Source organism: Suncus etruscus, chromosome 1, assembly GCF_024139225.1.
Source record: "Suncus etruscus isolate mSunEtr1 chromosome 1, mSunEtr1.pri.cur, whole genome shotgun sequence".
In the NCBI taxonomy this organism is placed as follows: Eukaryota; Metazoa; Chordata; class Mammalia; order Eulipotyphla; family Soricidae; genus Suncus; species Suncus etruscus.
Window position 1 is genome coordinate 66,568,296 of NC_064848.1, and position 14,563 is coordinate 66,582,858.

The following is a 14,563-nucleotide window of genomic DNA, read 5'->3' on the forward strand; positions in this document are numbered from 1 at the left end:
TCTGTGATCATTTGTGTATGTGCCAAACACTATGCTTAGTGCTAGCAATAAAATTTCAGTCAGACCCTTGTCTTCCTATAACAACACCTAATGGGAAAGACAGTTCAATTAGTGTACTCTGATGCTTTAGAGACAAGATGGTGTAGTGGACAAGATGGTGTAGGCAAATGCAGGGAATGATCTGTTGTGCTGTGGTGAAATCACAGAGGTGACAACAAATTAAAGGGTGAGTAGGATGTCATAGGCTCAAAAAAAATCATATGCAGAGTCACAGAGATATGCTTTAAGATTAACAGCATGCTGCTTAATTAGAAAGCCAGCCTCAATTGGATTAGAGGTGGGAATAGAGGTGGCAAGGAGGTGGCAAAAAAAGTCGCAAGTGATGGGAGGATAGAAAAAAAAGACCCTAATATTATGCATGTTAGAACTTTTCCAACCTCAGATCCTCTTACTTTGGCTCTTTCCATTTCTTGGAATAGTTCATTTATCATTATTTTCTGAAATTCAAGAGCCTGTAGAGAAACAACTGTTGTAGAGAATGCTTTTTATATATTTGTTTGTTTGTTTTGGGCCACATTAAGCAGTGCTCAGGGTTTACTCTTGTCTCTACACTAAGGGATCACTCCTGGCTGGTTTAAGGGATTATAGGAATGCCCTATTGTGGCCTTATTGGCCACATGCAAGGCAAGGACCTTACACACTGTACTCTAGCCCGTTTTTAATATTTTTATATAAAAACTATTATCTAAAATATGAACTATAGTTTTTCTGACTTCCTTTCATCTCAGCTCACCATTGTTCATCCCACCTTCCATATATAGAAAATAATCACAAGTATTGAAGTAGGCTAGGTCAGATAATTCTAAGTATACATTATATAATATAAATGCAGGAAATGTAGGAGTGAGCCTGGTGTTTCTTTTTACCATTAGCAGAGTCTAATAAAGTGTTGAATATGCAATAAACAATACGTACAGTTGTAAAATAGGAATTGGGTATATAGTTGTACTTTAAGAGAACAATTATTTTCCTGAGTATCAGCAAAAAATCTGAGTCACTTTTATATGTATTTATATACTTTATAGAACTATTGTGCTTATATAGAGACAGGTATGGGATTATATCTTAAGTCATGATCATAAATACATGTATACATACAAATTTGTTTCTTTTAGGCGTGAATTTATGCAGGACCAATTATTTGGCCATATGTATTTTTCTGTTGATATGTGATTGAATATCACTTAGTGAAATGGATTGCAAGCCTCTTAATTATACATGCTGTATTAGAGATATATTCTCAAGTTTCAGGAAATCAGTGTTAATAAAATCAGTGTTAATAAAAATCAGGAAAATCAGGAAATCAGTGTTCATTTAAAAAAAAAAAAGAAAGAAAAAGAGGGGGCAGCAAACTTGTTACCTTTTAACATCCCCAGGCAACCAGTTTCTAGTAATTTACCCCCTCACAGAAAGAATTATTTGCTTGCAATTGTCATTTTCTGGCAGTGTAGTGACAGAACATGAATAATATATGATATCATATATTTGTTGGATAACTAGAGAGCATCATATGATATGTTTTAAATATCAAGGCTACGCTGTGAAATGTTCCTTTTTCCAGTTGTGGATATAATGCTTGTGATGAGGTCCCATGTTTCCCCAGTCCCTTTCAATTGTTATAAACCAGACACTTGGCAATTTACATAAAAATTTAATGTGGTTCAAATGTTGGCACAAAAATAGTATATTTCTCTTTGTATCTTCATGTGTTCTAAAAATCACTTTATCTACTTTTTAAGATGAATTCTCATTCATTTCACCTCCCCCTTAGAGTACTCTTTCAAGGATCAAAAGCTACCTATATATTCAAAAAAATGTTTGCATACATGATTTGAGCAATGAGTTTTCCTTAAACCAGTTAGAAGCTCATGCATGCTGCCCATTTAGCTGACCTTTGTTTCTTATGTGTTTCTTAATCAAAAACAAGAATCACAACTAGTAAGGAAGTTGTGTTTATGAGCTAGTTAATTGAATGCTTTTATACACCAGAATAACAAGAAAAAAATAGTCACTAGAATTTATTACAGTTTAGAAAAACAGTAGAGCGTTTTTATGTTAATTCTACGGAAGTTTAAGTAATTCCAGAAATTCTGAATAAATATAGACAATTTTAGAACACTGAGTGAGATTCTCATTGAGGCCCAAGTGTCTGAGTCTCATTTCACCTGCAGCTGCCCCAATCAAACTAAGAGTTGGAAAAACTAAAGCCATGCTATATTCTAGGAAATACAAATATAGGCACCAGAATGAATACATGAGGGTTAAAGCACATGTCTGCCATGTGGGTAACTCAGGTTCCTTGACTGGGTGCAGTACCCCAGAGGCCCCTTGTACTGCCAGATGTAGCCCTGAGCACCACTCAAATTGTGCAGATAATTTATGGCTGTGGACCTTGTTATTGAACTACTGACTAGGCTGGCTGAAAATCACTAGGAGGGGGACCTTATGTCTCCTTTGTTTTGGAGCCCCCTCAAAAATAAAAATGCTGGTCAAATATGTCATATAGTATTTGTAACTTTTGAGTAATCATTAAGAATCATGCTTATTTCTCCTGAAGTTAAGAACCCCTTCAACTACTCAAGGGTCCAACCCTACCCTGACTTAAGTTTCCAACTAGACTGATTTAACTATAGGTAGTACTCTAAAATGTTATAAAAATCAGCTATTGGGGCCAGAGTGATAGCACACTCTGGCTATCACTAGAGTGATAGCATTTGCCTTGCACGCTGCCAACACAGGACCGACTCTGGTTCAATTCCTGGCATCTCATATGGTCCCCAGAGCCTGCCAGCAGCAACTGAGCGCAAAGCCACGAGTATCCCCTGAGCATCGCTGGGTGTGACCCAAAAATCAAAAAATAAAATAAAACAAAATCAACTATTACTTTATTTTGCACCCAAAAGGAAACACATCAGCTTCCTTTCAGCACCTCTGTTGTTGAACTCTGGTATTTGTTCTACTGTGGACATATACTGAGAACATAAGTAAGATTACAAAGCCAGACAAGTGGAGACATGTCCATCGGCTGTCCTCATTCAGAGTTTATCATCTGAGCAAAGCCCAGAAAGAAAGGCATTTCATTAGTCAATATAATGAATTCATGAATTTATTATTAAATACGTCCAAATGTTTGACTTCCTTTCTTTTCTCTCTTTCTGTAACATTTTTTGCAAACTGACATAGTATTAAGATTCTTCTGGAGCATCCAGTACTATTAATAAGAATGCACTGAAAACAAACCATAGGGAGGCACAAGGGAAGCCATATGTCCCCAAAGCACATGAAACACAAGGAGAAACACAAATCAGATGGCCCCAAAGTGCTTCTGCAGTATTTCTTTTTTTTTTATGGCCCTTATTTTCTAATTCATTTTCTGCTTTTCTTCACTCAACAGACAACACTTTCTGCTTTCTTCCCAATCAACATTTTAAAATTACTGTTTACTCCCTCACACTCTTTTCCAGTTGTTTGTTTAGTCTTGTTATTTGTGATTTGGGGCTACTCCTGTGCTCATGGGTCACTCCTGGAGGTTCTCAGAGACCCATATGTGGTGCCAGAGATGGAACCTGGGATATTTGTGCACATAACAAGTGCCTTGCCTGCTATACTCTCTCCATCCCTCTTCCACACTTAGAAGGATATGGTCAATTCAGTTTCTACATCAAAAACAAGTCTCCTCTTTATTATTTTACTGCTATTTCTGTTGTTTCATTATCTTTTGGTACAGAAGTGCTCTAAAAGATGCTCAGTAAACCTAAGTATCCACTGATAATTCTTGACCAAGCAGGTCAGTCGTTCAATGCAAGGACCCCAGAATACAGTTCTGCAGTGTTACCAACTGGACCAACTCAGCAGTGCTGGTGGCTTACAAAGAGTACCTCAAAATGCCTAGTAACCATTTATTTCCAAGAATGGAATTGGCAGTTAATTGCAAGGAAATGACTTAACACCTACACCATTTTTCATCCTCTGTTATTTTTTTTAAAAAAAGCCATTAATTTATACATTTTCTATCCAAATATGGCATAATTATAAGAACTTATTTGTCAGAGTATAATCTTAAAACATTCTGGAGTCAGAGAAGTAGTATAGTGGATAGGGTGGGTAGCACTTGCCTGGAATACATTCAATCACTGGCACCCCATATGGCCCCTGAAGTCACACCAGGATTGATTCCTGAGTATAGCAATTGGAGGAAGCCTTGAGTTCAGCTTGTTGTGGCATAAAAACATATCAAAATATGAATAATCTTAAACATATTCAACATTTAGAAGTATCACCTGGGAAATTCATTGAAATTCAGACTCACCTTTCTGAATCAGTTTATATTATAACATGACACTAAGGTGACTGCTATGCACAGAAAGCTGGAAAACTCTGCTGAATAGGAAATTTGAAATAGTTTCCAACTAAATATTATTGTCAGGTTCCTCGCCTCTGTTCAGGTGTGTTTGGTGGCCCCTGGACCTCAGCTGTTCTTAGACACATGAGTCATGGAAGAAATAGTCTTTCATGTATACCTTTAATCCTGAGAATATCCAGAATTCCAGTGGACTTGAACTATTGGGCATGTGAAAGTCACCTTGATTATATCCATGGCATTAGAAATATTTGCTTACCTTTCCACCAATGCCTTTCATCTCTGGTGTCAATGGGCTGTAAGTCACAGATATAAACTTAGCATATAATTCATCAGTCAATTCTCAGAGCTTCACAGAATATGACAGCACCAACCATTACTAATAGGATTAATTGCTCTTGACTGATAAAATTATAAAAGCATTTACCTCAAAGGGTCGTAAACACTGAACTTTAATTGAAATCAAATGTATATATTTAAAAAGCTTGTCCAGCATCATAGACTTCATTCTGCTTAGGTTTTTGTTGACATTAGTGATGGTATTGAAACTTGATCAGGAAAGGTTTGCTGTTATTATTGCTTTGATATGAACCTGTGCTTCTTAGCACTCTAAGCAGCTGATTAAAGGAGGGAGTAATATTCTACTTGATTATTGGTTACACATGTGGAATAAATCCTATTTTAATGTGTCTAATGAGCCTTTCATTTTCAGTACCTTACACAAAAGCCTCTAATAGAAAGGGAAAGTAATACTTCAAAGGTCATTTTAATGCCACTTAATGTCAACAATCCGTAATCAAGCCAGTATACAGAGATGATGATTACAGTCCAGTTGTGATCCTTTAAATAAAATAATCTCCTAAATTTTCAAAGTGGTACAAGCAAAGGTTTTTTTAGGTTTGAAGCAGCTTACACTTTTTAATTAAAGTTTGTTTCTTGAAAGTTACCTCAGAGATAAAGCGATTTTTCAGAATGAAGCCCTATTCAGTTTACTATTTCAAAATCCATGACTTAAAGTTATCAGACTTCCGTGCATTGTTCTTACATGTTATCTATAAAGTCACCAAAATGTGCAAATGGAAAATAATTGATTTCTTTGGTGTCATTTTTTTCAACAGAGGTATAAAATGAGCACTATAAATATAGGATGATTTGTTGGTAAGACCATTGTGGGAACTTGTAGGATACTTATTTCAGAACCTGACAGTTTTCACAAAGCAGGTTAAAAAGGCAGCAATTTAGCCAACTCTCTATGATCAAAGCCAACATTCTAGGATTTTTGTTTTCCATTGGCTATGCAAATCTCAAGCAAACCCTGTGTACCCTGAAATGAAGGTTCCAATCTAGAGGCACTGGTAATCTGGATTTATTTTTGTCCCTATTACTAATGGATTAGATTCTGCTTCTATCAAGGAATTTTCTTAGCAAAATTGACAGTGATTTTACTGTGAATGGCATCTCTGAATGCATTGGTCTACACTGTAGCACTGGAAACTCATAGAGGATTTATTAAAAAATCATGTGGGTGAGCAGAGCAATAATACAGCGAGTAGGACTTTGCCTTACACAGCTAACCGGATTTTAATTCCTAACTCCCCATGTTGTTCCCCAAGTACTGCCAGGAATGACTCCTGAGAACAGAATCAGAGGTAATCTTTGAGAACCACTATATTGTGACCCCCCAAAAACAAAAAAATAAATAAAATTTAAAACTCATATGGTAGGGCTCCACTTCCAGAATTATATCCCTTTAGTTCTGGGATGGGATCAGGAAAATTTTAATTTTTAATTTTTTTCTGGATGGGATTGGGGGTTTAGGCCATTCCCTGAGGTAGTCTACTTTTAGCTTTGTGCTCTGAAATTTCTTAGGGCTCAATACAGTAGAGTACTCCAATTTGAGGCTCATTTCCACAAAACTTGTGCTAAATTCAGTCTGTTGAGCTCTCTCTCTGACCCATACGATCCTATAGCATGCTTGTCTGAGTACCACATCCTTTTTTTTTAATTTATATATATATTATATATGTATTAAACATTATATAATTATAAATAATAAACATGATTTATAATTATGAACTATAATTATGTATTCATATATAATATATATTATATATAAATAATATTATAAGTATTTCACAGTTATATTTAAGGTACATAGTGATAGTGAATTAGGGCAGTTGTCACCACCAGTGTTGATCTCTGTCCACACTAGTTCCCAGCATGCATCCCATAACTCCATCCTTAGCCCCCTGGACTGCTAGTGTAACAGGTCTCTTTCGAGTATAGCTTGTTGTAGTTTGGGTCTCTTGACTCTGTTGTCATTGACTTTGGGTTGGGTATTTATGTCTGATCATTTTTTATTTCCACTCAATGTTTGTGAGACTGCTTTGCCCCTGGTATCATCCACTTTTTTTTTCTCAATTTATGAGGCAGAACAAGATGATTCATGTTCTATGGTTCTGTTGAAAAAAAAAGAAAAAAAAACAGAAAAAAAGCAGGGAGGGCCCTTGTCTAGAAGCTATAAATATAAATTTAAGAGAAGAAAGAAAAAAAAAGAAAAAAGAAAAACAAAGCAAAACTACCCTTGTGTGCTAATGGTTAGAATACAGTGCTCTTACCACATCTTTTTAAATCACTGCTTAAGAATTACCATTAGATGATCTGGCTATCTGCAGTGACCATTTTTAATCTTAGCTGGAAGTGAAGTTCATATTTTTAAATTGTTCCCAAGGCTCAACACAGAGTCATGTTTACAGATCTACTCAGTATTTGTAAGGAAAAACCATGTAAATAAGGGGACAAAGGATAGTAAAGCAGGTGTGGTGCTTGCCTTGTTCTATCACTTGGTCTTTATCTGGACCCCGATCACCCATGTGATCCCTAAAAACAGAAGGAATAGGCCTGAGCACTGTTGGGTGTGGCCCCCAAACAAAAAAATTTAAAAAGTTAAACTATGTAGATAAAATTATTAGCATATTCTGTCCCTTTACTACCACTAGTCTCTCATTCCATATTACCATCTACATTGGTCTTTCTTTGTGATTTTCTTTCTTTTAATACCCATTTTTAGTTTATATTTATTTTCTTGTTATTTTTCTGTACTCATCCTGATATGCCCTGTGATTGAACTACTGACAGTCTGTGATTGTTGATGCAATTGTACATAACTGGGGCCTTGGATATTAACTACATGGCCAATTTAGAACAAAGATGATCCTATATTAGTTGGTTTTGATTTAGTTGTTTGTTGATGCCCTTAGGCTCCTGCATGATCATTTAGGACATTGAGTGGTTTTGGTTGATGGTAATGACATGAACAGTCAGGTGAAAATTTTGGAATGGGGCCGGTGAGGTGGTGCTAGAGGTCAGGTGTCTGCCTTGCAAGCACTAGCCAAACAAAGATCGCGACCGCGGTTCCATCCCCCGGCGTCCCATATGGTACCCCCAAGCCAGGGGCAATTTCTGAGCCCTTAGCCAGGAGTAACCCCTGAGCATCAAAAACATGTGGCCTGAAAAAAATAAAAAAGGAAAATTTTGGAATGACCTTCTTCTTTAGTACCTTAATGAGATAGCATTTGGTCAACCCCAAGAAAACTTCCCAAAGCTTGATGGCCTAGATTTAACTATTTATTCACAAGGTGAGATTCAACCATTATAGATTTGGCAAACATGGTGTGTGTGGGGAGGAATAGTGAAGAATGAGAAGGAAATAGAAATTCATTTGCCCAATCACTCAAATTTAACCTTTCTGGTGTGTTTTTAATGATCTTTTGTAGCTCCACTTATATGTTCATTTATTTTAATGTATTTGCATTTAATTGAACTTACAAATCTAGACATAAAATTGCCTAAGGGAGAGGAAATTCTTACATTGAATTACAGGGTTATTCCCATAATGAATGATAATGACTCATTACAAAATTGTTTGCTTTCAAGTTTCATCCAGACACATTCAGAGAAGTGAACAGCACTTCCTTCCTCTTTTTGCAGCAGTGGAGAGTGGCAAGTTCAGTCAGGTATAGTGCCCTGCATACACCTGTAAGGGAGAACTCCCACACAGCGTTTTGTCAGTTTTTCATACCTGAATTTAGTTTGTGGTTTTTTCAATGAATATCTTCAACAAGAGTGAGTAGTTTCCATATATAATAAACCCCTGACTACCTGAAATTTTCTTCTTTTGTATAATTAAATGGGTCACACATTTTAATCTTAATCTGTTCCCTAGAAAATATTATTAAGCTGTATATGTATTATGTATTTTGTTTGCTTCTACCCTCTCTTATTATGGTGGAAACATCTAGTGCAAGCAGTATTTTCATGATTCTACAGGAAGATGTAAAGGTTTGGGCCATACACAAAAACTCCAGGCTCTGCAGTCAGAAATCCCTCCTGGCTCAGGGGACCATATGGGATGCTGGGGATCAAACTTGTGTCCATCCTGATATAAGTCATTCTTCTCGCCCTCTAGTGACACAACTTCATTATTCTTTTCACCCTGTTGAAAAATTAGTTGGCTTTGTCAGCAATCATCTTTTTTCTTGGGCTAAATTTATTTTTATGTGAAATAGAAATAGGAAAACACCAAATTATTTTAAGCAAATATCAAAATTGAAATAAACCAACATATGTCTGTGAAATATGTATAAATCTCAATCAAAAATAAGTACAACTTTCATAAATTTCTTAAAATACCCCAGCGTGCAAAATCTGGACAATTTAAATAGATGGAGTTATGACATATTTGACTATTCTTTCTGCTTATTTAATCGTTTACCTAAAGATAAAAATTCAGTTAACCAAATTCTGGCCAATTCCTTTTGAACAGTGTACTCTACCATCTGTTGTAAAAGTAAGTGAACCAAGATGTTTAACAAAAGGCCTTATAGAAAAGTTGTTACACCTTCTAATTTTGAAAGATATCTTGGATTTACTGTTCAGTTGTTTTATACACCACCCTTTATATTCTTCTCTAAAAGAGAAGTTTTAATTTTTTCTTTAAGAATACTATGTATTGTTCTGGCTAGTTTTTCCATATTTCTTTTTTTGTTTTGTTTTGTTTTTTGAGCCACACCCATTTGATGCTCAGGGGTTACTCCTGGCTAAGGGCTCAGAAATTGCACCTGGCTTAGGGGGACCATATGGGACGCCGGGGGATTGAACCACAGTCCTTCCTTGGCTAGTGCTTGCAAGGCAGACACCTTACCTCTAGTGCCACCTCGCTGGCCCTCCCCCTTTTTTTTTCCATATTTCTGAATTGCCCTTGCAATGGGAACTTGATCAAATGGAATTAAAGCTGTTGAAGTGTCATAAATATTCTGAGATCTCACAACAATGGATGAATTAATGTAGCACTTCTCAACTGTGAGCCATAGGCCCATTATGGGTTTTTGGAATATTCCAAAAGGGCAGTAGGTAAAAATTTCATAAATGGGGTCCCCTGGCATAAAATAGGACGCTATAGGAAAGAAATTAGCTCCAGAACCATGGTCACAAAAAGATTAGAAACATCAAGTCAGTGGATAAATGTTAACTCACATTTATGTTACCTTTAGATCTACTCATTCTATTAAATTGTCACTTTAAATAGTGGAATATTTAATATTTAATTTATATATATATAAATTAATTTATATATATAAATTAATATTTAATTTAATATAACCTCTATTAGCTCTTACTATTTTGTTCAAAGAATATTTGTTCATAAATTTGTTCATAAATAATATCATCAATAAGTATTATTGACAAGCTAATAAAATGTTTCTTGTATTCTTTGACCTTATCATTTTTAATTTTTCTCTTAATGAACTAGGAATATTTCTTAAGAAAAATACAAAATTCTAATTTATTTGGAAAAATAATTTAGAACTAAATGAATTGTTCTTTTTAAAGAGCATGTTAAATTTTAAGTCACTAAATTCAGCATCATCCTAAATGTTAACAGTCATTTTTCAAGAACTGAAAAAAAATCCCTTAAGTTATAGTGAAGAAAGTTTGTGATCATAATGATTGAGTGGACATACATTTTTTTAATTTGTATTCTGGAATCTCCAGTTCACTTTTTTTTTCTCATACATAAATCCCTTATTTTCTTCTTAGTTTTATTTGTTGTGAAAAGTTTCTTCCTTGCTGGCTCTTTCAATCTAGACTAATTTGGAAATGGAAAAGTTTGTTAATTTTTTAATAAATCTTTAAGACATGCATATGTGTATTTTTATTAACTGAGCCAGATGGCTCGCAGCAAATTTACTCTGACATAAGTAATCACAGAAATCAGTTTGGGACCCAAATCTGGTATAGAAAGTGGAATGTATATTCAGTGGAAAAATGCAGTTTACATAAACATGTGGCTATTTTTAGAAGCAATATACGTTACTCTATGGATTTTATTTTATTTCAAAAAATTTTGTTTTGTTTTAGCATTAGCACAAAGTAAGGACACCCTTCCTCCCCCTTTCCCTGGATTTAAACATCCAAGGTCTTTCTTAACCACCCCCAAATTGTTTTCTTTTCACAGTTTGAAGGTTGCAAGAAGGCATTTTCAAGGCTTGAAAATCTTAAAATTCACTTGAGGAGTCACACGGGTGAGAAGCCGTATTTGTGCCAGCATCCAGGCTGTCAGAAGGCATTCAGTAACTCCAGCGACCGCGCCAAGCATCAGAGGACACATCTGGACACTGTAAGAATGGCAGGAGTTTTCCAAATTCAGCTCAGAGCACTGGTGTGAGAAAGTGCCTGTTTGACAGTAGGATGGTGAAGGTGTTTTCTTTATTGTGCAGTTTATAAGGACAATGCCAAGGGTAGCAGTGGAAATTGGTACCAAGAGGTGGGGTGCTGTTTAACTCTTCATTTTTCTGTGGTCACAAGAATATTACAGCTGCCTGGGACAAAGATTATGTTCAAATACCTATATATACTAAAATAGGTCATTTATACTATTGCCAAAAGAAAAGAACATTTTTTTTTTCTTAGTATGGTTCTTTCCTTTTCCTTCTCAGAGCTTAGAGGTAGCATGGTCTTTGAGAGGTAAATCTCACTTTTTGCTTTAGAAACCATGTGATATTTTCACCTTTCAGCTTTTTTAGAAGAATAAGCAAATCTTCCCTAAATCTTCTGGTTTCCTCTGTATTAATAGCCACATATCTATTGATATAAAACCTGTGAAAATAATTGATAATTTTATTATTCTACCTTATCTTCCTTAGTACTGCAACTTTTTTTCATTTGCAAATACCTTTTCTATAACTCTCTGTTTTATCAATCACATAACATCCTTCTTTGCATTTCTTAGTTTTGATGCCATTTTCCTTACAGTATGCCAGGTAGATGATATATAATTTCACTTCACTTAACAAAGCCGTCAGGATAAATGTATTACACTCCACGGATCTCTTATCCCACTTTCTTGAAAATAATGTATTCATGACAGCACTTTTTCACTTTCATTCTGATGTCTATTATTAAACTACATCAGAGTTTGAATTCTGAAAAGATACTGTTATTTCCACACACCTTCTCATACATATTTAAGATTCTTCTGATGTTATAGTTGACATATTTATTAAATTTTATATTAGTCTCTATTAGTCATATTGATTGAAGTCATTTTAGCTATATATCATGTAACCTTTCTAAACAGAATTATCACCTAACATACATAAATGTGATTTCTAGTCTGTCTGATTTATAATTTGAACAATATGGCCAAAGGACGGACCTTTCCACATTTCTAACTGAATCAGTTTTACTAATTTTAGGATTAGGACCAACAGAATAGAATATATCTTATTAAGTGAATAAATTTGGCTAACAGTAGGATTTAAAAGGTAGAAACAGGAAAAAAAGAATAAATTATGTTAAAACTTCTACTTTGTATATCTAAAATGATCTTGGTAGAATCTAATAAAGCCTCTTATCTGTCATTAAAGTTTATCCTGAAAGAATAAACATTCATGAGACAAGATTGATGTAAAAAAGTTGATTCTGGGGCCGGGCGGTGGCGCTGGAGGTAAGGTGCCTGCCTTACCTGCGCTAGCCTAGGAGACGGACCGCGGTTCGATCCCCTGGCGTCCCATATGGTCCCCCAAGCCAGGAGCGACTTCTGAGCGCATAGCCAGGAGTAACCCCTGAGCGTTACCGGGTGTGGCCCAAAAACCAAAAAAAAAAAAAAAAAAAAAAAAGTTGATTCTACTCGAGCTGGTAATCTATAGTGTGAAAGACTAAACTAAGACTAAATATTACAATTCTACAATGCCCTTCTTTGTAGCTAATTAAGTTAAGAACATTTATTCAAACCATTTTGGAAATTAAAAATAAACTGTTAAAAACATATTAGTAAAGCAAAAATACTGATTTCATGATTCAGTATAATGTCATAGGTTTCAAACTCAACTCCTTTTAGTTTTCAAGATATCTTTTGGGATATCTTTTGGGAAGTGGAAAAATGAACTCCTTAATGGTTCTCAAGGAATCTGGACTATTTCTGGTGATACTCAGTAAATGCAAGTGCCAGGCAATGTGGTATTGATGGGATAATAACTTAGTGGTGCTGGAGGCAATGAGGGCCTCACCTGGAAATGCTGTGGGCAGCAGACTGTGACAGTGATCAAATGAAGATCATTTGAAAAAGCAATACTTGCATCCCTGGCCACTTTGCTGTCTTCCTTAGCTCTTTATCACATTTTTTTTTATAAACTACTGTCTTCACATTAAGATACAAATGTATCCTCTTTAATTTTTTTTTACAGTGACCAAATTTTTCACATCTTTTAAAAAGATATAGAAGTTGAATTTGATTTTAAAAAGCAAACCAGAAGTCAGAGCAGTGGTGCAGAGCAGTAAGGTGTCTGCCTTGCCGGTACTAGCCTAGGATGGACCTCTTTTAGATCCCCTGTTGTCCCATATGGTCCCCCAAGCAAGGAGCCAAGAGTAACCCTTGAGCATCACCAGGTGTGGCCACCCCAAAACAAAAATAAATAAATAAATAAAAAGCAAACCAATTTCTTAATATATTATTTAGATTTATGTTCCTTTTTCTTTCACAATTACTCATTCTAATGGTATGAAAATTTTGGATTTTTTTCTTCAATTAAATAGATTCTTTGCTTCTAAGAAAGCGTTACTTTCTTCAAGGTTGCTGAACTTAGGGCCTGAGCAATAGCACAGTTATAGGGCATTTGCCTTGCTCACGGCCTATCCAGGTCAGATCTTGTTTCGATCCTTGGCATCCCATATGGTCGGTCCCCTGAGCCAGGAGCAATTTCTGAGCACATAGCCAGGAGTAACCCCTGAATATCACAGGGTGTGACTCAAAAAAGCAAAATAAACAAACAAACACAATTGCTAAACTTAGAATTCTAACTCTGAACATTTTAATATTTTTGTTATTAAACTTGATATCTAAGTGGAGGAAATAACTATATAGCAAAAAAGAAAAATAATAAAATTTGTTTAATGAGATGTAGCATGCTATTCAATGCTCAGATAATGTGAGATAAAATGATCATATACCACTTAATTCCTCCCTGCCATTGTCATTTTGTAATAAGGTTGCGTGCTGACAGTAGGAGAAAATTAAGGCCAGGTGTGAAGAATAGAGAATGTTCAAGTGTTAGTTAAAGACTATCTCAAAATGACATTACCCATTTTTTCTTTTCCAACCCAATTAATCATCACCATATTAATAATCATAATAATAACACATTTCCTAAAAATTTTTACTGGCAATATTCTCTTGTGATGCTTCGACAGTAATGCTCAGTTTATGGGATCAAATGAACTTCTGACAAAGAAATTAACTAGTTGCTCTCTACTAAAGCCAAGACAGGATTGGAAAGGGTCTACCAAAAAAGGACCTGTGAATGTAGAAAATAATCTCAGGTAAGAAAAATGAAAAACTTTGTCCAAAAAAGATAGTAGCTTAGCTATGGTTCTGGCTTTACATGTAGATACTTATAACTTTATCCCAGCTACCATCAGGAGTGATTACAGAGAGCCCTATGTAGTCTATGAACACTACTAGGTATGGTTCAAAACAGGACTGGGGAGGGAGGGGGGAGAGCGGGAGGGGGGGAGGGAGAAAGAGAGAAGGGGGGAGAGAGGAGAGAGATTAAGAAGAGGAGGAGGAAGAAGAAAAAGAAAAAA

General features: G+C 35.5%; 1 protein-coding gene across 1 annotated transcript in view; it reads left to right on the top strand.

Moving 5' to 3' along the window:
* GLIS3 (GLIS family zinc finger 3) overlaps positions 1 to 14,563 on the top strand; it is a 370,368-nt gene that overhangs the window by 237,267 nt on the left and 118,538 nt on the right. Inside the window, exon 4 of the mRNA XM_049774262.1 lies at positions 10,938 to 11,099. Coding sequence (XP_049630219.1) covers positions 10,938 to 11,099 — 162 coding nt within the window. The remainder of the gene's footprint in view (positions 1 to 10,937; positions 11,100 to 14,563) is intronic.